At 44.6% G+C, this 24,229-nt stretch overlaps 1 protein-coding gene across 5 annotated transcripts; it reads left to right on the top strand.

Moving 5' to 3' along the window:
* The first annotated feature begins 800 nt into the window (after positions 1 to 800).
* LOC111841126 (F-box/LRR-repeat protein 20) lies at positions 801 to 23,948 on the top strand. Of its 5 annotated transcripts, XM_023806629.2 has the most exons (16): positions 801 to 1,366; positions 1,639 to 1,718; positions 3,909 to 3,970; positions 5,247 to 5,301; positions 5,456 to 5,530; positions 8,755 to 8,849; positions 14,441 to 14,509; positions 14,596 to 14,691; positions 15,004 to 15,130; positions 18,324 to 18,398; positions 18,782 to 18,912; positions 19,075 to 19,135; positions 19,255 to 19,299; positions 19,492 to 19,548; positions 19,986 to 20,198; positions 20,938 to 23,948. In XM_023806629.2, the coding sequence occupies exons 3-16, from the start codon at positions 3,909 to 3,911 to the stop codon at positions 21,043 to 21,045; spliced, it is 1,269 nt and encodes a 422-aa protein (XP_023662397.1). In that variant the 5' UTR covers positions 801 to 1,366; positions 1,639 to 1,718; the 3' UTR covers positions 21,046 to 23,948. The 5 variants fall into 5 exon arrangements, with proteins under 5 accessions (XP_023662397.1, XP_072568865.1, XP_023662396.1 ...); XM_072712764.1 differs by lacking the exon at positions 1,639 to 1,718; XM_023806628.2 differs by lacking the exon at positions 1,639 to 1,718 and having other exon boundaries at positions 801 to 1,573.
* Positions 23,949 to 24,229: the final 281 nt, after the last annotated feature.

The following is a 24,229-nucleotide window of genomic DNA, read 5'->3' as shown; positions in this document are numbered from 1 at the left end:
GGCCACATCATTCAGTTTATCAGGCTTCATCCCTCATGGACATTTTTGGGATATAATAATACCAAAAAACAGCACTTTTTAAACAGAAGAATTATTTTGCAACCCTAAAACTAGGTACCTGTAGAATCCATGCTATGCTAGATTTAGATTAAAGCTGGTCATTGACCTCTGTATACTTGCACATAGGATAGGAGAAACTATCTACCTTTTAGCCTCTTAGACTGTATAGTGTGTGAGCAATACAAAAAGGATTTTGGAGAGAGTACATTTTTACTGGTTACAACCATAAGCTCAATTCTATGTATGTGCAATATGTGTGTACCTACATCAAACTATGACATAAACGTAACGGTGGTTGAAGTTAGGACAGCTCCGGTCAAAAAAGTTACTAGCTTGCCATTCTTGGGTGCCTTTCATGCTGGCATAGCGTTAGATGGCTAACGGTATTATTCTTTTTTTTTTCTTCTTGTGCCGGGCCACATAACGTATGCTTTGTACGTTTATAGAAGTATGTTGACAAGAAATGTCAAGCAGTAAAAAAAAGAAAAAGAAAAAGCAAGTATTTGTTTACATTCAAACAGGAAGTGATGTCATGTGGTGATGACAGAGTGATGCTACTTCCTACCTTATGAATATGAAATAGAAATGGCCACGCTTGATTTTCCCGCGACAATGACATCACAATATCCCATTTTGCAGCATTTTCATAGGTTATCTTTTTTGGGGGCGTGATTATTTAAAACGGAAGTTCTGTTTGTCAATAAAAAGTTTGTTTTTATTGTAAGTTTGGTCATACTAAGACCGATATAGTTGTAGACTTGGAAGTAATTTATAAAACTTAAAACGGATTACGATCATATTAAATTTGTAAATATAGAAATCATTTATATATGCACCCGGCCTTCCTGACGGTGGATAATGCCGTCAGCCAAATAAACAATAATAATGCATCCAATAAGCTTTCTCAAATGGGTATAGCCACATATCGTATGTTAGTCCAGACATTATAATTATGTGTTGGCATATGATGATTTCTATAAGTCATATATTTAAACCAAGAAAATACTATATTAATGCAGACACTAAACAGAAAGTGTGTTGCATTACATCAAACGAGTTTAGGCCTGATTATGTTAGAGACCATAAGCGGAAAAGGAAGGTAGAGATTGAAGACTATCCTTGTGTTGCGTGGAATAAATCACATAATTAACTCACTGCTATAATAGTGGTTAGGGTCGATTTATCGTCTGCGAGTTCGTCGCTATAAAGCTGGATAAATACTGCCTGTGGACTGAAAAATAAACTCAACACGATCCCAGATGAGAGAGGGAGGGGAGACTGGGCTCGAGAGCAAATGAGATAAGAGGTCGGTTGGTATGGGTTAGCAAAGAGGAGGCTCTGTATTTGTTTTGTCATCTAACGAAAACTAGCAAGCTAGCATTCTTTACAGGAAAACAACAGTAGCATGATAATCTCTAAAGGTGTTCGATATTTTTAACGGCGGATTGAGTTGTATAATTCACAATCCGGGATGGGAAAGGAGGTAAACGGAGTGTCTCGGAGCCGGTTTGAGGTTAGTTTCTCGTTCGTTAAAAGCTGAGAATGACATATTGTGCATTTATATGTTGGTTTTATAAGAATTAAAATGAAGAGGATTTTCGCATACTGATTGCTGACCTTTGGTGTAACACTACTTCACGTCCGCAAATGTTTCTGTGGTGAGTATTTTGGCTGCTAAATTCGCATTTCCGTCGGAGTTCATGAGGTAACGTGCTGTCGTCTTTTGTTCTTTTTTTCGAAAAAAAGGACTGATTTACAGTGCGTGATATGGTGACACCACATATATTTTCACTGAAACGGTCTTAAAATACTTTGTTTCAGTGCTTCAGTGCTAATGTTAAGGTAAACTATATGAGCTTCCTGTTCCTCCTGCTTCTAACACAAAGACAGCAATGCAGACGATGTCCTAAACACAGTTGAAGTCTTGACATTTTGGGATGTGCGATATAAGTGCCGGGCCCAACCTGGTCTGTCATATATTCACGGAGCCCTGGAGCTGCTGTGTACTTTCTGATCACCCAGCTCTTTTGTTTGCTAATGGCTGCTGAGGCTGCCGGGGCCCGAAACGCTTGTGAAAAACAAGCCGCTCCAACTAAAAAGGACCACATCACAATCGCGAACAATGGAGAAATACAGTATACGCACTTACTACACGCGTACTGTTACAAACACTTGCAGTTATGCAGTGCTGCTGACGTGTTGATTATGTTTGTTCACTAGGCCCCCATCAAACTTTTAATTCTTTGGGAAGGGGGGGGGGGCGGTCATTCATGATTCAGTTGAACAAAATAAATATCAATTTGGTCAACAACTGTTTTAAATTATTGTATTGTGTGTATGTATGTGTGTGTGTGTGTGTGTGTGTGTGTGTGTGTGTGTATTTTATTTATATATATATATATATGAGAGCGTTTCACGGGTCTATATTACTCCATGTCTTTTTTTTTTTTTTTTTTTTTTGTCTTTTAATCCTCTAGCAAGGGAGCACGGGATTTGTGTGGTTTTACTTATTTTTAATGTTGTACAGCTGAGCACACGAATCCGGGCCCTATAGTTTCTGGCTTGATATCTGCACCATCAAATACATCATCCAGTATTGGTAATACGTCATTTTATTTATATATAATTGAATATGGTATCGTAGCTTTTTCTATTGAACAGTCTTAAATTTGATCCATTAAGTTGACTAACCTACGCATACAGCTACGCATGTAACAGTATAGTGCTGCTTGTCGGCCAACTATGGTGTAGTTTGTTAATTGAAAACAGCCTTGCTGTGCAGGTTTAAAGGTGCCTTTACGCAAAGGCTCGAGATGAGCTCAACATAACAACAGTGTCTCTTGTTTATTCTACAGTATACAGTGTCAAGACCTCCACACGTCCGTGTGGCCGTGGCAATGTTAATGTGGGGCTAAACAACACGTATCGTAGTTTAGTACTTTATAGATTATAGTCAGTTTAGTTTGGGAAATGTGTATACAGGGATGTTCATCCTTATTAAAAAATGCTTTACGGTTTATATATGGACACCTGTAAAATTCTGGTTTCTGGCATTATCCCCCCCTCCCAAAAACATACTGCTTTAAATTTCTACGGAGCTAACTTGCCGGATTTTACTTGTCAGATTTCAGTCCTGTCGGTACCTTGTACTTAATCGGGCAAGTAACTCTTACATATGCCTATCTATAGCGTACAAGATGGTTATATAACCGGTGCGCCAGGATACAGCGATTTCGCCTGGTGACATCTTCAAGGGTTGGCCAAAACTTGCAATGCGTAAATGAAAAATAATTTGGTCTATTGTTTGTAGCCAATATTATAGGAATATTAGTGACACTGTTAGTTACATATTTTATATGTAGTTTATCCACTCATCTATTCATTTTACAACCGTGTTCGAACATGCTGTATAAATGTGGGTACTTTTCCGCTGGTACGGATCCGACATGCACCCCCTCACTTGGCCCAGTTGGTAGTGAACATTTGTTTAGTTTTTAACGCAAATCGAAATTGCCTTGCAGGTCTCACGTTTCGGCACTTATTTATTTCACTTTTTAAATATCCACTGCAACTAAATTGTTGTTAGGCTTACATATAAAGAAATGTAGTAATTTGTGGCACAGTGTTGCTATTTAACGACACTGTTTTAAACAAAGTAGTAACACGTACCAGACCAGAAATTAAATGTACTGCTTTCGGTTCTGTAAAGACACGCAAAACACCTCCAGGAAAGGCATTTATAGTTTTATTCTCAAATGAAATCCAAGACTCTTCAATCTCACAATATTCCCATGAGGGATCAGGCAAACTGAATTTTCTGCTAACAGTGTGTCTTGTTTTGACCGCAGATGTTTTCAAACAGCGACGAGGCCGCGATTAACAAGAAGCTTCCCAAAGAGCTGCTGTTGAGGTAGGTGAGAGGCCCGTCGGCCCCTGTCTTCCAGGTCACCTTTACCCGGCTCTCGCACCGACACACCTAACACAATCTTCTATATCGGGACGCTCGTACCATCTGCTTCTTTTTTAATCCCCATCGCTGTTCTGGCCACGTATGAAAATATAACGCTGCTCTCCGTTTTTCATGGATTTGGTTAACCCAATGCGAAATAAGAACGCCATTTACTTTAGCCCTTTACACTGTTTCTGGGAGACTAAGGGGTAGGCTTGTAAGCACAGAGCACGAGAGGTCGTTCCCGTTGGCTGCTGCAGAGGTTTCACTGCGACGTCATCTCTCGATCTTGTTTGTTTGTTTATTTGGCTGTTTTGGCAAAGCTACTTGCAAAGCTTACTGGAGTTTGCGATGCAAAGCAGTTTAAAGTGTGAATCAGCAGCCCCTTTTAGAAATTAAACGTGCTTGTTAGTGTTTAGTGTCTCACTACTTGTTTAACGACTAACTAAGCTAAGTACAGCGAACAAATCCAGGTACTCGGGCAATGCCGGTGTTCTGTCGAGTTGAGCTACTTTGTCGAGTTAGGCGAACGTAGTGCTAATCGATAGCCCTAACCCTAACTCTTACCCTAACCCCCCAAAAACCCCTAAAACCCTTACTCTAACCCTAACCCCTAAAACCTAACCCTAATCTCAAAACGGTGGAACTGCACATGCACAGAAAGGCCCGATAGCACGTCTCCATAGGTAGCTCAACTCGTCTGAACACCAGGCCAGAGCAATTCTGGCAGGAAGGAGGTGGGGCATATGATCCCTAGCCACACCCCTGGGAGAGACCGGGCTTATTTGTTTTTTGATGAATGACTTGTGTATATACTTTTTTTTTTTTTTTTGGGTGGGGGGAGGGGCATATTGGCTCATTCTGGGGGAGGGAGGCATGGCCCATGAATACCCCCTCATGACGCCGGCCCTGGATGATTCCAGCCCTGGATCTGGGGATGATAGAAAGTGGGTGAAAATGTGTTTTGAGGATTGGGGGAAAATGAAAGGGAGGTCAGGTCTCAGTAAGGCTGCAATAGGGTGTGGGGTCAGTCATCATGGTGCGTGTGTCCTAAGGGCAAGAGAGAACAGAGCTGGTGTAACCTTTTACAATAAAGAGCTATAGGAACCTTAATGCCCAATGAGAGCAGTCACCCAGCCCCAGCCATCCCCCTTCTCAAAACAGTATGTAAGTAGGAAGTAAGTGGATGATGGTACCCTTTCACATTCTCTTGTCTCCTATTTTTCTCTGACCCTAGAATCTTCTCCTTCTTGGATGTGGTGACATTGTGCCGATGTGCGCAGGTCTCACGGGTAAGCATGTTCTCTGACTCTTTCTCTGTGTGCACATTTATGTTGGTAGCATGTACTAGGGATTTTAAAGTAATCTTCATGTGCTGAAGTCTGGCCTGTGTTTGTCTTTCTGCATGCTTGATGTTTTACTTCCCCCTCCTCCCCCCCTCCCCAGTCCTGGAACGTGCTAGCCCTGGATGGTAGTAACTGGCAGAGAATTGATCTTTTCGACTTCCAGAGAGACATTGAGGTAACTGAAATACTCTTCTTTCCATCCCCTTGTTTCTGTTGTCTCTGTAATTCACTTTCAATGAAAAACTGGAGTTTATTCCACAAAGCAGAATTAAGGGAAAGTCTGACTTATTTCGACAAGTCTGGCTCATTTAAGTGGGAATTCCGTTCCATCAACGTGTCTTAAATGAATCCCCGCTGAGCTACCATGGTAACTTAGGTGAGTGAACAAGTCTGCTCCGCACCAGGCTAACTGTCTCGCTTAGTTTAGCGTTGTCTCAAAGAACGTCTGACATGTGGGAACAGATTCCCAAAAGATCGTTCCGTTGGACAAAATTCTATGATCTTACTATTCATGTCATGTAATCTGTCAAATTGTGTCCCCTCATCTGACATTATATTTTACATTATCTGATTGAATTATTTGGTTAATCTGTAAGGTGTACCAACAATGACATGATTTTGTTTGAGTTAGTGGGAGAATGAGTCTTGTATATACGTATATAAAAAAATTGAACCCTGTAGTTAGTGCTGTGAGTAAAAGCAAGACGAGAAAGCAAAGAATAAAAACCATCTTTTCGGAAGTAATCCTCTTCGTGATACTTCCATAATATGGAGAACAGAGCTGAGATTGCTACATAATCAATATAATAAAACCTATGAAATCATGTCTTGGCATTCCAATTAATTCCAAAATAATTACAGTAAATTCCCGTTATAGTGGACTTGCTTATAACGGAATATCGACTATAACGGACAAGGTCCACCTGTCCCGGCTGTGCGCCTATAAGAACATGCAGAAAAAACATCGATATAGTGGACTCGCATATAATGGAATTTCGCTTATAATGGACAAACAATTTGGTCCCCAGGACTGCTTTTAGCTGTAGTTCTGTTCGGCTATAACGGACATGCAGTTCTGCCTACAAGGCGTGTGGCGTGCCGGTGATATCCAGCGCAGATACATACGTAGTCGGGATTATTAATAGTCACGCATCTGATCAGGTAAAGTTGGATTACTACATGTACAATATAATAATCTATACCACAAGTGTGTCTGCTGAGGTGTGGCATGAGTAAATGGTGTCCTGTAGTTGTGTTCTGGGCATACAGCAACTCTGGATATAACGGACTGTTTTGCCAGGTCCCTGGAAGTCCGTTATAATGGTATTTTACTGTAAAATAAAAGCGTACGAATATTACAAAGGTGAAACATGAACTGCAATGACTGTAATTGGAAAAAAAAATCCGTTATGAACAGGAAGATATTTTTATATTTTGTTTAGTCGCTGTCTACTTTGAAAGTTTATTACTAAGATAGCAAAGACAAGATACGGTTATTTGTGCAGAACATTTCACATGGATGTGATTTAAAGTATTTTACTGAGATCAAATAATATTATACAGTAATAATGACAGGTGAAATCAACCCAGAAGGTTCTCCATTGGCTATGGGGATCGAACCAGCAACTGTCACATTATAAGGCGATAGCATAAACCACTGTACCACCATGCCACTCTACTAAGCACTTGTAACATTTACGTAACTTATGCATTTAGTCTGTCTGCAATTCATTGCCAAGCCAACTGCCTGGCTGTGTTTATGGCCACAGTATTGCCTTTTTTTAACGATTACATCTTTGTACTTTTCATACAGCTCCATCAGCAGCGTTTGTTCTGTGGTGGAAAACAACACTACTGTCATTTTACAGGCTTTCCGACTCATTTGGTCGATCTATCGTTCATCCATTTATTTGGGCTTCTTGCATATTGTGGGTGTGCGTACTAAGTGAGACTATGCAAGTCTGTCTTGAATGAGCCTTGATTAGTTAAAACTGAACTTCGTTCGTGGAATGACATGAGGCAAGTTTAGAGATGGAGCTAGGCTGAGTCTGACTTTTTCGGGAAAGTCTGCCTTTCTTTAGCTACTTTCAGGGAATACCACCCTGGTATTTATTATATGCATTTTGATTATGTTTTGAGTATAATTAATTTGGTCATTCACTTTTTTTTGTGATCTTTATAAATGGCAAGAGTAGTGTGAACCCCCTCCTGTCCCCCATTGTGTTTGTGTTTGTACGCACACACTTGCTTTATTGCCAGGATTATTTTCCAGATTCAGATCATTTACTGTCATTGTACAGAGTATAATGAAATTTTTGCAGCAGTCCAATGGGTGCATTCACACAGATGGTAACATCAGAAATTCTGGATATAAGACATCACACAGGACAAAATAAATAATACTACAAACCCAGCGTGGACCTGTATACCATAAATAGATGAGTAACGTGCAATAAATGCAATTAACAGTGCAGTTAATACCGATAAAGTGCAGTTTGATGTAAACATTGCAGCGTTATTTTAAGTGAGCAAAATTGACATGAAAACTATTAGACATATGAAATCACACACGACATGACATAATAACACGATACCTTACAATTACACAGTGAATTAGAATATTGCAGTAAGGATCCTGTAGACCCTAAGGTTGGCGTCATAGTTTGACAGTGTTTGGTTCACGTATGGCTCTAGTAAAAGCTGTTCTTTAGTCTGTTTGTCCATGAAATGATGGAACCTGAGTTGTCTATCAGAGGGCAGCAACTCGAACAGATGATACCCTTGGTGGGATGGTTCCTTTGATATCTTTATTGCTCTGCTGAGGCAGTGGGAGCTGAAAAGGTCCTCCAGAGAGAGCCGTATGCATCCAGTGATTTTCTGGGCTGTGTTGACCCTCTGAAGGGCTCTCCTGTCCACTGCTGAGCTGCCAGTGCACCACATAGTAATGCAGTTCACCAGCACTTTCTTGATTGAGCAGCGGTAGAAAGACACTAGCAGCTTCTAGTAGTTTGTTTTCCTGAAGATCCTCAGGAAGTAGTCGCTGTTGTGCCTTTTTGACTGCTGCTGTGGTGTTGGCGGTCCAGGAGAGATCCTCCATAATGAGTGTGCCCAGGAACCTGAAAGCAGGGACCTTTTCCACATAGTCCACACTGATATACAGAGGCTTGTGTTCTGTGCTGTGTTTCCGGAACTCAAAAGAGTTCTTTTTGTTTTGCAAATGTTCAGGGCAAGCTTGTTTGGACATCATCCCTGTATACTGTCTTATCTCCACTGTCTCCTACCACATTTGTGTCATCTGCAAACTTAAAGACATTGTTGGTGTCATGTGTGGGGATGCTGTCATGAGTGTAGAGAGCAATGCTGCTTTCCCAGAATACAGACACCCTGTTTACCTTGCAGGGCCGTGTTGTGGAGAACATCTCCAAGCGCTGTGGGGGCTTCCTGAGGAAGCTCAGTCTGAGGGGGTGCCTGGGTGTTGGGGACAGCGCTTTGAGGTAAGCCTGTGTCTGTGTGGGCTGCACAGGGCAGGGGGTGTGGGAAGGTAAACCCACAAGGCAGGGGGTGTGTGTGTGTGTGTGTGCGTGTGTGTGTGTGTGCGCGCGCGTGCATGCGCATGCTTGTTAGGGGTGTAACAATGCACCGTTACCTGATATTTCCCGTTTCAAAAATAGGACAATACGCATTGTAGGGGTGTAACAATGCACCATGGCACGGAATCATTTATTAATGTTAACGCAAGAGGACACAATAGGCATAATCTCAGTTTTGCTATGAGATTTATTTTGCATTAGAGATTGCAGAATAAGGAAGAAACTGGAAAACAATTTAAGGGATTAAGTAAGATCTGTGAGATCTTTGTTTGTTTTTGCTTTTACACTAAGGACATTCTCAATTGTTTTTCCTTTTAGTTTCAAGAAGGTAGGGATCTGCTTGTTTAAAGCACTTTTAAGAGTTAAGTTGTTTTTTGCATTTTGCACTGGAGTCGGAAGAATAAGGAAAAAATATATGGTTTCGAAATGTATATGCCAAAAAAGGAATAAATGAGAACTGTGAGATCCTTAGTTTTTTTTTCCAGACTTATTTTGTTGAATACACTCACCTAAAGGATTATTAGGAACACCTGTTCAATTTCTCATTAATGCAATTATCTAATCAACCAATCACATGGCAGTTGCTTCAATGCATTTAGGGGTGTGGTCCTGGTCAAGACAATCTCCTGAACTCCAAACTGAATGTCAGAATGGGAAAGGAAGGTGATTTAAGCAATTTTGAGCATGGCATGGTTGTTGGTGCCAGACGGGCCGGTCTGAGTATTTCACAGATCTGCTCAGTTACTGGGATTTTCACGCTCAACCATTTCTAGGGTTTACAAAGAATGGTGTGCAAAGGGAAAAACATCCAGTATGCGGCAGTCCTGTGGGCGAAAATGCCTTGTTGATGCTAGAGGTCAGAGGAGAATGGGCCGACTGATTCAGGCTGATAGAAGAGCAACTTTGACTGAAATAACCACTCGTTACAACCGAGGTATGCAGCAAAGCATTTGTGAAGCCACAACACGCACAACCTTGAGGCAGATGGGCTACAACAGCAGAAGACCCCACCGGGTACCACTCATCTCCACTACAAATAGGAAAAAGAGGCTACAATTTGCACGAGCTCACCAAAATTGGACAGTTGAAAAATGTTGCCTGGTCTTATGAGTCTCGATTTCTGTTGAGGCATTCAAATGGTAGAGTCAGAATTTGGCGTAAACAGAATGAGAACATGGATCCATCATGCCTTGTTACCACTGTGCAGGCTGGTGGTGGTGGTGTAATGGTATGGGGGATGTTTTCTTGGCACACTTTAGGCCCCTTAGTGCCAATTGGGCATCGTTTAAATGCCACGGCCTACCTGAGCATTGTTTCTGACCATGTCCTTTATGACCACCATGTACCCATCCTCTGATGGCTACTTCCAGCAGGATAATGCACCATGTCACAAAGCTCGAATCATTTCAAATTGGTTTCTTGAACATGACAATGAGTTCACTGTACTACAATGGCCCCCACAGTCACCAGATCTCAACCCAATAGAGCATCTTTGGGATGTGGTGGAACGGGAGCTTCGTGCCCTGGATGTGCATCCCACAAATCTCCATCAACTGCGAGATGCTATCCTATCAATATGGGCCATCATTTCTAAAGAATGCTTTCAGCACCTTGTTGAATCAATGCCACGTAGAATTAAGGCAGTTCTGAAGGCGAAAGGGGGTCAAACACCATATTAGTATGGTGTTCCTAATAATCCTTTAGGTGAGTGTATATTGTGAGTGTATCAAACCATGAGCCCTGAATCGTCTGTCGACCAAATCGTAAGTAGACACCCTTAGTGTGCGTGCGTCCGCAGTTGGGGGTGGGGGGTTCACAGGGCAGTGGTCTGGGAAGGTAAACCCACAGACGTGTGTGTGCCACTTCTTTTCAGCTGCATTCAAAGTCTTTGTGGGTCCCGTGTATTTCTTGTTTTGTGTTAGTGTGATTCATCAGCTTTAAAAAGTAATGTTTAAATGTGTTGTATAGCATTTCTGGATGGAGCCAGGCCTGGGGGTGGGGCTCGATGGCGAACGCCTGGTGGCCAGGCCTACACCCATGGGGCCTGGTCGGGCACAGCCCGAACAAGGCATGTGGGTCCCCCTCCAATGGGCTCACCACCTGTAGGAGGGGCCATAGGGGTCGGGTGCAGTGTGAGTTGGGCAGTGACCTTGGCGGTCCGATCCTCAGCTGCAGAAGCTAGCTCTAGGGACATGGAATGTCACCTCTCTGATGGGGAAAGAGCCTGGGCTGGTGTGCGAGGCTGTGAGGTTCTGACTAGACATAGTCGGGCTCACCTCGACGCACGGCTTGGGCTCTGGAACCAGTCTCCTCGAAGGGGGTTCAACCCTCTTCCACTCTGGAGTTGCTCACGGGGAGAGGCGCCGAGCTGGGGTGGGCATACTTATTGCCCCCTGGCTGGGCGCCTGTACATTGGGGTTTACCGCAGTAGACGATAGGGTAGCCTCCCTTCGCCTTTGAGTGGGGGGACGGGTCCTGACTGTTGTTTGCGCTTATGCGCCAAACGGCAGTACAGAATACCCACCCTTTTTGGAGTCCTTGGACGGGGTGTTGGAGAGCGTTCCCCCCGGGGACACTCTTGTTCTGCTGGGGGACTTCAATGCTCACGTGGGCAATGACAGTGAGACCTGGAGTGGCGTGATTGGGAGGAACGGCCCCCCCAATCTGAACCCGAGTGGTGTTCTGTTGTTGGACTTCTGTGCTCGTCACGGATTGTCCATAATGAACACCATGTTCAGGCATAAGGGTGTTCATATGTGCACTTGGCACCAACTTTGTAGTCGTGTCATCGTACTTGCGGCTGCATGTCTTGGACACTCGGGTTAAGAGAGGGGCGGAGCTGTCAACTGATCACTACCTGGTGGTGGGTTGGCTCCGCTGGTGGGGGAGGAAGCCGGCCAGGCCTGGCAGGCCCAAGCGTATAGTGAAGGTCTGTTGGGAACGTCTGGCGGAATCCCCTGTCAGGAGGAGTTTCAACTCCTACCTCCGGCAGAACTTCTCCCATGTCCCGGGGGAGGCGGGGGACATCGAGTCCGAATGGGCCATGTTCCGCGCCTCCATTGTGGAGGCGGCCATTGTGGAGCTGTGGCAATCCCCGAACCCACTGGTGGACACCGGTGGTGAGGGATGCCGTCAAGCTGAAGAAGGAGTCCTATCGGGCCTTTTTGACCTGTGGGACTCCGGAAGCAGCTGATGAGTACCGGCAGGCCAAGCGAAACGCGGCTTCAGCGGTCGCTGATGCAAAAACTCGGGTATGGGAAGAGTTTGGCGAGGCCATGGAGAATGACTTCCGGACAGCTTCGAGGAGATTCTGGTCCACCATCCGGCGTCTCGGGGCGGGAAAGTGGTGCAGCATCAGCACTGTTTATGGTGGGGATGGTGTGCTGCTGACCTCAGCTCGGGACGTTGTGGGTCGGTGGAAGGAATACTTCGAAGACCTCCTCAATCCCATCGAGACGCCTTCCAATGAGGAATCAGAGTCTGGGGACTTGGGGGTGGACTTACCTATCTCTGGGGCAGAGGTTGCTGAAGTGGTTAAAAAGCTCCTCGGTGGCTGGGCCCTGGGAGTGGATGAGATCTGCCCGGAGTTCCTCAAGGCATTGTGTGGACATCGGGGGCGGTGCCTCTGGATTGGCAGACCGGGGTGGTGGTCCCCATCTTCAAGAAGGGAGACCAGAGGGTGTGTTCCAACTATAGGGGGATCACACTCCTCAGCCTCCCTGGTAAGGTCTATTCGGGGTTGCTATAGAGGAGGGTCCATCGGATAGTCGAACCTCAGATTCAGGAGGAGCAGTGTGGTTTTCGCCCTGGCCATGGAACAGTGGACCAGCTCTATACTCTCCGCAGGGTCCTGGAGGGTGTGTGGGAGTTTGCCCAACCAGTCTACATGTGCTTTGTGGACTCGGGGAGTCCTGTGGGGAGTGCTCCGGGAGTACGGGGTGCCGGACTGCCTTTATAAGGGCTGTTCGGTCCCTGTACAACCGGTGTCAGAGCTTGGTCCGCATTGCCGGCAGTAAGTCGGACTCGTTCCCGGTGAGGGTTGGACTCTGTCAGGGCTGCCCTTTGTCACCGATTCTGTTCATAGTTTTTATGGACAGAATTTCTAGGCGCAGCCAGGGCGTTGATGATGTGGTTCTGTTGGCCTCATCAGACCGTGACCTTCGTCTCTCATTGGAACAGTTCGCAGCCGAGTGTGAAGCGGCTGGAATGCAAATCTGCAACTCCAAATCTGAGACCATGGTCCTCAGCCGGAGAAGGGTGGAGTTCTCTCTCCAGGTCGGGGAGGAGGCCCTTCCCCAAGTGGAGGAGTTTAAGTATCTCAGGGTGTTGTTCACGAGTGAGGGAAGGATGGAACGGGAGATCGACAGGCGGATCGGTGCGGCATCAGCAGTGATGCAGGCGCTGCATCGGTCTGTTGTGGTGAAGAAGGAGCTGAGCCAAAAGGCAAAGCTCTCGATTTACCAGTCGATCTACGTTCCTACCCTCACCTATGGTCACGAGCTGTGGGTAGTGACCGAAAGAACGACATCGCGAGTGCAAGCGGCCGAAATGAGTTTTCTCCGCAGAGTTTCAGTGCTTCACTCAACAACATAACAACTTGGCAGTTTTGTTGTGGGATGTCAGTCTCTCCCAGTGTGTATTAATGTATCAGGAAAAAAACATAGATTAATTTTCATTCCCACTCAGTCTTCCATAATGGTAAAGTAATGTGTGTCGTATACTCCCAACTGATATCCATGTAGTGAATAAAGGGGGAGAAGTCCCCCTTCCCCTGCCCATCTCAAACATGGTAATCTTTAACTCTTTCGCGTTCACACTGGAACCATGTCAGAAGGTTACTGGTAATGTTACTAGGTCGCCAGGGGACAGGTTAATGATTAGACCTTACTGTTTTGCTCCCATCCCCACACAACACAATAGCGATATGTATAAGTGTGTGTGTCTGGGGTGTAAGAGAGCAAGGAGAGATGTTTTCACCCCCACCTACCTGAATGCTTATTTTATTAGAGCTTTATAAGAGCGTCTGCTAAATGACAATACCATTAACAACCTGAAATCTGTAATGCACACAGGGAATGGAGATGGGAATCCGGCTTCCTGAGCGAGTCAGCAGAGTGCTGGTTATGATAATTGATTGGTTGGATAGATTTTATTTATTTGTTTTTTGTGGCAAAGATTTTGCCGTGGCGGAGAAATGTTACTAGTGGAAACACTGCTATAGCTAAAATTACCTATACTTTATAAGTATCTTTGGTTTATGTATTTTGCTTCTGTGGAAAATGAAACCAATGTTAACTGTTCAGTTTTTAAACACTCTTCTCAGGAGAAATGTAAACAAAGGGACCATGAAAGGAATGAACAAAGAGTGCCTTGTGATTATAAGTTAGAAAGACTAAATATATGGTAATAGAAAGGTTTTGAGAAGTGTTGGGAAGCTTGCTTGATTAGAGGAATGTAGACAGTTGAGAAAACTCATCAAAACACTCTAATTGCAGGACTTTTGCCCAAAACTGCCGGAACATCGAGCTGCTAAGTCTAAATGGGTGCACCAAGATCACTGACACGTAAGTGCTTGACGTTGCTGCTGTTGGGTGGTTTGTAGGCCTGTTGCCCATGGCCTTACACTCTCTCTCCTCCCCCCACTGTGCAGGACGTGCACCAGCCTCAGTAAGTTCTGCCCCAAGTTGAAGCACTTGGATCTGGCCTCATGTACCTCTATCACCAACCAGTCCTTGAAAGCACTCAGGTGAGGTTTCACATGGACTATCTGCCACCATGCACTTCCCTGAGGACCACATCCAGGTCTGAAATTTTCATACAAGCTCAGCTATTTCACTTACAGACATGTGATATTAAAAAAAAAAAAAATATTTCACACTAAATTGACCCCATGTACTCTACCTGCAGGTCTCCTCACCATATACGCTGCAGTTACACTCACATTTCCCTCTGTTTGTGAAATGATTGCCCATCAGAGCCCATACAAGTGCAGTAACTGCATTTTAAGTTCATCTGTCTGGGTTTTGACTGATTCTTAATGCCTTACCTCTCCATACAGTGAGGGCTGCCCCTTGCTGGAACAGCTGAATATCTCCTGGTGTGACCAGGTGACAAAGGATGGCATCCAAGCCCTGGTTCGCTGCTGCCCCGGTCTTAAGGGCCTGTTCCTCAAGGGCTGCACACAGGTATGGTGGCTGGGCTGGGCAACTTGCACGGACTGGGCTGTACCTCTACTCACCTTAGGGATTTGGTCCCTTGTGTGGGACACCCAAGATAAATGATGAATTAAGGGAGTTTCATGAAGAACCTGGGGCCTCATGTATAAACGGTGCATGTTGCGGACGTCCATTTCCACGCTCACGCGAGATGTATAAAAACAAAACTTGGCGTACCGCTATGCACATTCTCACGGCAGCTCCAAACACAGCATACGCATGTTTCTGTTCGGTTTTGTAAGCGGATGGCACCCAGTGGAAAGTCGTTGCTACTGTGGTTTCCCTATTTATACACAGTCATGATGCTGGCTTTATCCAATACACCGACATTAATTGTATGTTGTTTACAAATGTACGGCACCCAATTTTAATCAATTTGTAACAATAAAATGGTGCAGAAAATGACTGAACTATTACAACTACCATGGCAGCTCTTGTTTTATTGGAAGACATAGCTTATGGAAGAATTATAAGAGAGCGCGTATTCAGGGATCATAGTGATTTCTTGGCCCATGATGATGACTGGCCTCTAAGTCAATTCAGATTTCCAAGAGCAATCCTTTTGGAACTGTGTGCTGAACTGGGGCTAGCATTACAAAGGCAGACGATGAGGAATTACGCCATACCTGTTCCTTTACAAGTTCTGTCCACTCTCGGGTTCTTAGCTACAGGTGCTTTTCAGCGAGAACTTGCGGACCGATCTGGTATTTCTCAGTCAATACCAAGTCATGCCATGCCAGCTGTATGGGACGGCATAATCCGCTTGTCACCCAGATATATAAAATTTCCTTACACTGTGGTTGAACAGGCAAAGATTAACCCTCTGGGGTCGAGTGCATCGTCGGCGACGCAGTATACTTTTCGCGTCCATTTCAGATTATCTCGCTGAAATCTTAATGTAAAATCATGAAAAAAAACGCTGGCTAAATCTGTAATCTTTATTCTTTTCAAAACGTTCATTGTCGGAAGTATTAAAGTTTTTAAAGTGAGGTTAAATCGGCAAAAAAGTAAACCATGTCACCTTACTTTGTTTTACCTGCATCGGGGGCGTGTAGTACCGCTCTCACCCGAAGATTGCTATTCCCATTCTAAATAGCCGCATTAACGCGTTTTTTTTTTTTTTTTTTTTTTTTTTTAATTTAATATACCCCTGTCATGTCCGGCAGTTTAGCAAGCAGGTCTGGGTGCTATATTGTGCCAACACTTTTATTTTGCCAAATGGAGCTTCAGATTAAGCTCCTCTTGTTACTTGAGATATACTCTTTATTCACCGTTTTAGATTATTGCGCTATTAAACCGGAGCCGACAGGGAAAGTTAACTGAAATAGGAGAGATAGAGAGGAGGGAGAGAAAGAGGAGAGGGAAGAGAAGAAAGAAGAGGAAAAAATAATAAATGAGGGGTCAGATACATTAATACCAAAGAAAAAAATGCATAAGCAGACCAACAGGAACACAGTCTGGATAGTGCCGCACCAGTATCTGCATCTGAGAAGAAAGGTTGGAGGCCACACACACACACCCAGACAAGAAGTAGAGAGAGGGATAAAATAGGGCAAGAAAGCCCTGGGCTATCTTGTGCGTGTGTGCATGTTCTATGTGTACGTGGGTGGGTGTGAATGTATGTGGGTGGGTGTGCATATGTACGTGTGTGTGTGAGCGCATATATACATGTGTGTGTATGTGTGTGCGCATGTGTGTATGTTCGTGTGTTGTGAGTGTGTGTATGAGTGTGCAGGTTAACATGGAATGATTCCCAATGAGTGTGTGAGGCCACAACAACGCCACCCCGGGGCCCCCAGATGGCCAGGAGAGCCTCGAGGGATCTTGGACCCAGCCGCCCCATAGCGGCCAGGTACCCGGGCCTCCTGCCACCAGAGGGCTGCACGTCCACCCAAGGAGGCAGAGGGGGGAGGCGCGTATTCAAATCACATTCGCGCGATAATCTGAAGAACAACGCAACAGTGAAACGCGATCCAGATACATCCCCATCAGTGCCATAAAAGGGGGGGAGGGATATGGCCAGGTGTCAATGGCTCATTCATACACATGAAAGTTGCTACATATTCAATGAAAGGAGCCAGAAATAGTGGCATGAGTTAGCTTTTATTTATTTATCCAACTGAATGTTGCAACTACACCATTTAGTCATCTTCATGTAGACAAGACTTTGTTTTTTATTCAAACAATAAAACGATACAAGTGTGTCCCCAATAATTTCAGCAACCGGGAATTCTGGGAATTCCACGACCTCCGCCTGTGCTGTTAAGACTATTATGATAGACTCGTTTTTTCACGTCAAATTTAATCCGTCCACTTCTTTTTAATTTCAGCCACCGTGCGATTTTCAGAACCAACACTTTTAACTGACTGTGCCACTCCGTCAACTTTCGTTTATTACTGATGCCACTACTTAAACCACCAAATAATATCACTTTTCTCGATTTCTGTTAACATGACCTCCACTTCGCACTTGCTGAAATACTTTTTTACCACGTGGTTTATCCATTGTTTAAGAAAAACAGAACAAAGTGGGTATTTATACAGATTTACATATGCAAATAATTATGGGCAGGTTGGGGGGTGGCTGTGGGCTCGTTCGAGTACGTAAAATTTCACGCTTATTGGGATTTATAAAGGGAATTTGGGTAGATCTGTGCTTAAGCAGTTTTGTGCATCTGGATTTTTTCTTGCATACACACATTCCTAGTTTTGTCCGTACACCATGTTTTAGTGTGAATTCTACGCATGTCGTTATACATGAGGCCCCTGGACTTCAATAATGTTCACTTCTGTTTTTGTTCATCTGTCATAAGCATGCACATGGCATATATAAACGGAACGTGACTAAACATGCCTGGTCCCTCCTCTGGCTGGCTACATTCCTCAGAATGAAGGTGTCTGGGTGTGATTGCCACTTGGTCCCCACTGATCTCCCCTTTAGTCTCCACTCTCCCTTTTGGTCATGTCTGCAGCTTTGGTACAGTTTTTTTTTTTTGCTGATTTTGTGTAGGATATACCTGGTTGTCAGTCTGCTTGATGATTTGATCTTACTGAAGGTTAATGCTTGTAGAGTTGTTGGAATATGTGCAGCATGATGACTTTTGAGGGCACATCTGGTTGGGGTATAAACATATTGCCATGTTTGTTTGTATCACCACTGTAGCTGGAGGATGAAGCCTTGAAGTACATTGGGGCTCACTGTCCTGAGCTGGTAACCCTAAACCTACAGACATGCTCGGTAAGTTGCAACGTTTAAGATGAAAACAGAACAGATTTTTCTATTCAACCCCCCCCCCCATGGGTCTGGAGTCTAATTGCTCCGTCTCTCCCTCCCTTAGCTGGCATGGTGTGTCTGTATGTTGGAGGGGGGTGTGGTTCTATATAACCTACATGGCTAATTGTGTGTGAAGCCATTGTGAATGATATGCATGTTTTCTTCTCCTCGTTTCATCCTTCAGTCCCATTCCTTTCAGTACTCTGTTATTAGCCTGTTCATGCTATCCTGTTGTCTTATTTGTCATCTTTTTCACATTCAGCATTGTTGTCCACCTGCTGCTGACAGTATCGTACCCACTGTCTGTCTGCCTCCCCCCCCACCCCCCGCCCCTGCACTGGGAGCAGCAGATCACAGACGAAGGCCTGATTACCATCTGCCGTGGCTGCCACCGACTGCAGTCGCTCTGTGTTTCCGGTTGCGGCAACATCACAGATGCTATCCTTAACGCCCTGGGCCAGAACTGCCCCCGCCTTAGGTACCCGCCTGAGCTCTCGGTGGTATAATGGGATCTGGAGAAGTGGCTTGTTGCCCCTCCAGGAGGGTATTTGAATAGACCCAGACTGAGCTGTCCATCTGCCTCACAAAGTGAGGCTGGGATCACGGACCTCTGCCTGACTCAATTTTTTCCCCCTCTTAGAATAATGGAGGTGGCTCGTTGCTCCCAGCTCACCGATGTGGGCTTCACCACACTGGCCCGGGTGAGTGCACAGTGCTTGCTGCTGTAGGGCCTCTAGCCGATCCTATGTGAATGCTCTGCCGTCAAACCTGAATGGCCACATTCCTAACACTTCTGAAAAGCCATCTCCTCCTCTTTCAGAACTGCCACGAGCTAGAAAAGATGGATCTGGAGGAGTGTGTACAGGTGAGGCCCCTGGAACACACCTCGGCATAGTTTATCACAGCATTTCATTCTCTAGTAAATCAGGCTTTTGTGGTGTTATTTAAAAAAAAAAAAAAAAAAAAAACCTGTAGTCAAGGGTGATTCTAGAATTCTTACGGCCATTACTGCCTCAAGGATTCCTAACAGCACTCCTCCTGCTCATCTTCCTTTCAGATTACAGACAGCACGCTGATACAGCTGTCAATCCACTGCCCCCATCTGCAGGTCCTGGTAAGTTGGGGCCACCTTGGCTTAGCCTGGCCAGCCAATTAGTGGGAACAGTGTTAATGACAATGCTTAATGAGGCTCAGGACCTCTGGCCAGACCTGGAATGAAGCCTCAATTGTGTGACAGAGCTGCTTTAGAGCAGAGTGGGGCTCTGTTTTTCTTACATGCTTGTGTTTTTATTTATTTATTTAAACCTTGGTGGGGTGAATAAGTACAAAGTGCAAGGGCTCCATCTAGTGGACAATCAGAATATACTGCCATGGAAAAAATTCCAAAATGCATTTCTTTACTCATTATACTGCATATTTTACTATATTTTTAATAGCTAGCACAGCCTGTGTTACTATAGAAGTTTTTTCCCCCCCCAGTGTTTTTCATATTTATATGAATTGACAGTCTGACAGGGAGGCTCTCTGGACTTATGACTCCCCTCTGCTTAGAGCCTTTCCCATTGTGAGCTGATCACAGATGACGGCATCAGGCACCTGGGCAGTGGGCCCTGTGCTCATGACCGGCTGGAGGTGGTGGAGCTGGACAACTGCCCACTGATCACGGACGCATCGCTGGAGCACTTGAAGGCCTGCCACAGCTTGGACCGCATCGAGCTCTACGACTGCCAGCAGATCACCCGCGCTGGCATTAAGAGGCTCCGGGTGGGCGCCGCACTCGCATGGATCTCTGTTAAGCAGCAGTGCTTTTATTAGCTGTTGGGGTGTCTCCTGCTGTAGCTTCCTTTCCTTATAATGTGGGCCCAGTCTGCAAGTGTTGATTCTAAGAGACAATTCCTGTTGAAATCAGTTTTGCTTAAATGTATTACTGTCGTCCCTCGCCATTTCGCGCTTCAACTTTCGTGGCTTTACTCTATCCCGGTTTATTGAAATACATTTTTTCATTAAAAAGTTGATAGACAGTAAAAATGATAATGCGCGCGCTCTGTTGTCTGAGTCAATTATACACCTCTGTATTAAAATTAAAATTACTGTACGTATGGACTGTAGGCCTGTGTATTCGAGCACCCCCGCAAATCCTTCAACGCCAGGTGCAGCCGAATAATAAAGAAATAAAGAATCCTACTTCGTGGAAATTCATTTAACACGGTAGAGTCTGGAACGGATTAACCGCGATAAACGAGGGACGACTGTATTATATATTCACAGAATTTTAACTTAAATTTTTAAATTTGATAGCTTTATGCTATTCTTTGGCAGCCTACAAATGTTACCTGCTAGCTTGGTAGTGTTCTATGTATTTTTTGGGTGTATTTATATGTAGGTCATAGAGGATGGTGTAACGTTCACATGCTTTTACCCCAGATGAGCTTCAAAGACATTTGCCAGTTTGCAGTGTTTGCCTGACTTTCGTCCTCCTGCTTTTCTCGCCTCTTCTCCCCAGACTCATCTGCCCAACATCAAGGTGCACGCCTACTTTGCCCCGGTCACTCCCCCTCCCTCAGTTGGGGGCAGCCGTCAGAGGTTTTGCCGCTGCTGTATCCTGCTATGATGTTGAAGCCCCTGTCTTGAAGCCCCTCCCTCCACTCCGACATGCTGCACGTTTGTGTTCCTGCCCTGCCCCGCATGCAACGCTGCATCGGAGAAACGGAGTGAGAGACAGAGCCCTGGCCTGCCTGCCTCATGCGGCCCACTCATTGGATACCTGTATCCCAGCATTCCCTGCTGTCCTTTCTTTGAAAGTTCAGTTGTCTAAATCAGTTCCATGTATCCACAGAGACACACTTCAGTGCTCTGAGGCATGTCCATCCATCTGCTGCTCACTTCACACCCTCACACACAAACACACTGTTCTGGTCTGTCTCTCCCCTGCTCACTCTTCCAGCCCCTCCTCAACTCCATGCTTCATAATGCTTAAAAGAATCGTATATTTTTTTATAAAGGTCAACAAATGAGATTTCCAAAAAGGGGATTGAGAAAATGCCAAACATTGCATGATGTTATAGTTTATTTTTTTTATTAGCGGTTTGTATTCAGTACATAGGAGCTCTAGTGGTGTCTAACAACTGCAGGAGAACATGTTGAATCCAAGACTAGTGGGTGTGTTTATATGATCCTAGCTGATATTTTGATTTGACCTGGCTGGCATGAAGCAGAGAGGTGACCAAAACCTCGCCTGTTTGTGAAGGAAAATGATCTGAGTACGATCCTTTTTCTGTTAGTTTTTCTTAGGAAAGAAAACAAAGGACAAGTAGTTTCTAAAGTAGAGTGTAATTGCAACACCTGGACACTAATTTGCCAGATGTGACGCGTGCGTGCGTGCGTGCGAGCGAGCGATCCTTGTGTAGGAGATAGAAGTGCTTCAGGTGCCATGTTACTTTGTGTGAAGGAGGCCCAGGTAACAATGTGGCTTAATGAATCAAGAGACAAGGACATACAACCAAATGCTGACCCCTGCACCAAGGAGAAAAGTGGCAGAGCAAGGAAACAAAAGGAAAAATCATGGCCTGGATAAGAATGGCACACTAGAATACGGCCCCACAAACTCTGGAGTTGGTTTCCATTAGTAGTTCCGCTAAATGCTAAAAATTATAGAGTAATTTGCAGTAGCTGGCTGTGCATGATTCCTCATTATGTTGGAATTGCATTGTGTTACTTGTTAGCAAGATGCAAATTGAGCTTCACCCTCCCTGTACTATGAGGCCCCTGAATAATCCTTTGGGGGGGGGAATAGCAACACCCATCCATCTAATTCTTACTGAGGGACGAGAGCTGTGCTTGTTCAGTCTGCATGTGTGTTTGTGTGTTCTGTCCTGCGCGTCACCAGCATGGGAGTAGGGTCAGAAGGTGGGAGTGTTCGTCACCAGTCAGCTCCTTAGATATGAGTGTTTGTAATCTCTGTTTTTGGGGCTGTTACCATTGCCTGCCCCCTGCAAGCTATTTTTGATGGTGGGGGGAGGGGCGATTATGACACATGATCTCCCTTTGAACAGCTTTTTATCTCTGTTTCTGGAAAAAAAAGGGAGAGAAGTCAGCAGTGATGTTAATGCTCTTTAGTATCATGTGATTTGGTGCTTACTCTAATCATGCATGTCAGGCTGGCCCTGTATTGACTGAGCTTGTGAAGGTACCCACACCTTTTGGATACTGATGTGAACCAAACTCCTGTTTCACCTAATCCCTGCTGACTGGAACAGCTTTGTCCCCCATGGTTTAGACCTGGGTTTGATTCCTGTTTTATGTTGGCTGCCCCCAGGATCTACAGGGGCTATGGTAAAACAAGTTACAGTGGCTGTCAGCAGAGTGAGTGGGTGTATGAACACCACCACCAGAGTGCTGGGGAATGAAAATTTGCTGTGAAATCCATAACATACACGGGTCCATAAGAGGGGTGGTATAGTCACCTTTTGAGGAATAAGGACTCGGGGCCAATCAGCGTGTCTGGTCTGTTCAACTGAGCCCTGACTTGTTTCTGAAGCTGCAAGAGTGAATCACCAATTCACCAATCCTCCTTAGCCCTCCCAGGTCATGCAACTTTGTGACCATCAGTGACTGAACAGTAAGTGTTAAGTGCTATTTGAAATGGTCAGGCGCAAACAAACTACTTGTACTGCATTACTAAGGAAAGGGATATATTGTGTTTTATGTGGTGTTTTTTTTGGTGGTGGTGGCTGCATCCTTGTTTTCAACTTGCCACCAGGGCATGATGTTTTTCGCGCACACACACACACACACACAACCTGCCCTATCAGACTCCCTGTGGTTCCAAAATACTGTTTCCTGTGCCTAACCGATAGGTGTGAACATGTGCATAAGGAATGTTAGGGCCTCACAGATGGATGTGCGTGTGTGATCAGTGTTAGGGCTTCACGGACAGGTGTGTGCATGTTTGTGAGGAATGGTAGGCCCTCGCAGTCAGGCTTGTGTACATGCGTGAGGAATGTTAGGGCAATGATCAAGTACACCTTGTATACAATTCCACTGAAACTATAGCTTTAATCAAGGTGCTGTTCTTAGGCTGTCTCCTCCTCCTCCTCCTCCTCCTCTTCCTCCTCCAGTGTAAAGCAGTCAAGTCATTGACTGTCTGGCTGGTACATGTTTCTGTCCCCTGCCTGCAGCTGGTGGTGCTTTCAAACACAAATGGACAGTTCAGCACTGCAGCATAGCTCTGCCAGCAGAGGAGGGGACTGCCATCCATTGTGGTTGGAGAAAAGTATCTGTTTTTTTTTTTTTTTTTTATTTTTTAAAAAAAGACTTAAGACGACATTACATGAGGGGTTGGTGTGTTGCGATTTTCCAGAGCTTTCTGTACTCCTTTTCTGTTTCCTTGCAAATCCACTTTCACTCCTGATCCTTTGAAAGGCAACATGCCGGGGAGAGTGTGTTCCCAGAATGACGATCGTTTTGCGACAATTGTTTAAATTACTGTAAATCTTTTTTTATATATGAAAAAAAAAAAAAAAATATATATATATATATATATATATATATATATATATATATATATATATATATATATATATAAAATAAAACCAATGTGAATGGATATATGTACAAATAAATATATAACTATATTAGTAAGACCTTTGGTCTCTGGTGTTTTTTTCCTTGTCTGTCATAGAAGAAAACCCATGTGTGGTCCTTGAACACGAGCACCCAGCACACAATAACAGCTGCAGCAGTACCTAATGCTCTTTTGCTGCTATGACAGTGTGATTGAAGATTGGATTTTGTTG

The sequence above is a fragment of the Paramormyrops kingsleyae genome, chromosome 5, assembly GCF_048594095.1.
Source record: "Paramormyrops kingsleyae isolate MSU_618 chromosome 5, PKINGS_0.4, whole genome shotgun sequence".
NCBI lineage: Eukaryota > Metazoa > Chordata > Actinopteri > Osteoglossiformes > Mormyridae > Paramormyrops > Paramormyrops kingsleyae.
The sequence above is the reverse complement of the archived record's forward strand: the minus strand, read 5'-3'. Positions and strand labels throughout refer to the sequence as shown.

Bases quoted from the DNA above. Each gene is read 5' to 3' on its own strand.
- LOC111841126 (XM_023806628.2), top strand. From the start codon at position 1,532: ATGGGAAAGGAGGTAAACGGAGTGTCTCGGAGCCGGTTTGAG. The intron at 1,574-3,908 runs GTTAGTTTCTCG...TTTTGACCGCAG, and splicing joins TGTCTCGGAGCCGGTTTGAG to ATGTTTTCAAACAGCGACGA. The intron at 3,971-5,246 runs GTAGGTGAGAGG...CTCTGACCCTAG, and splicing joins CCCAAAGAGCTGCTGTTGAG to AATCTTCTCCTTCTTGGATG.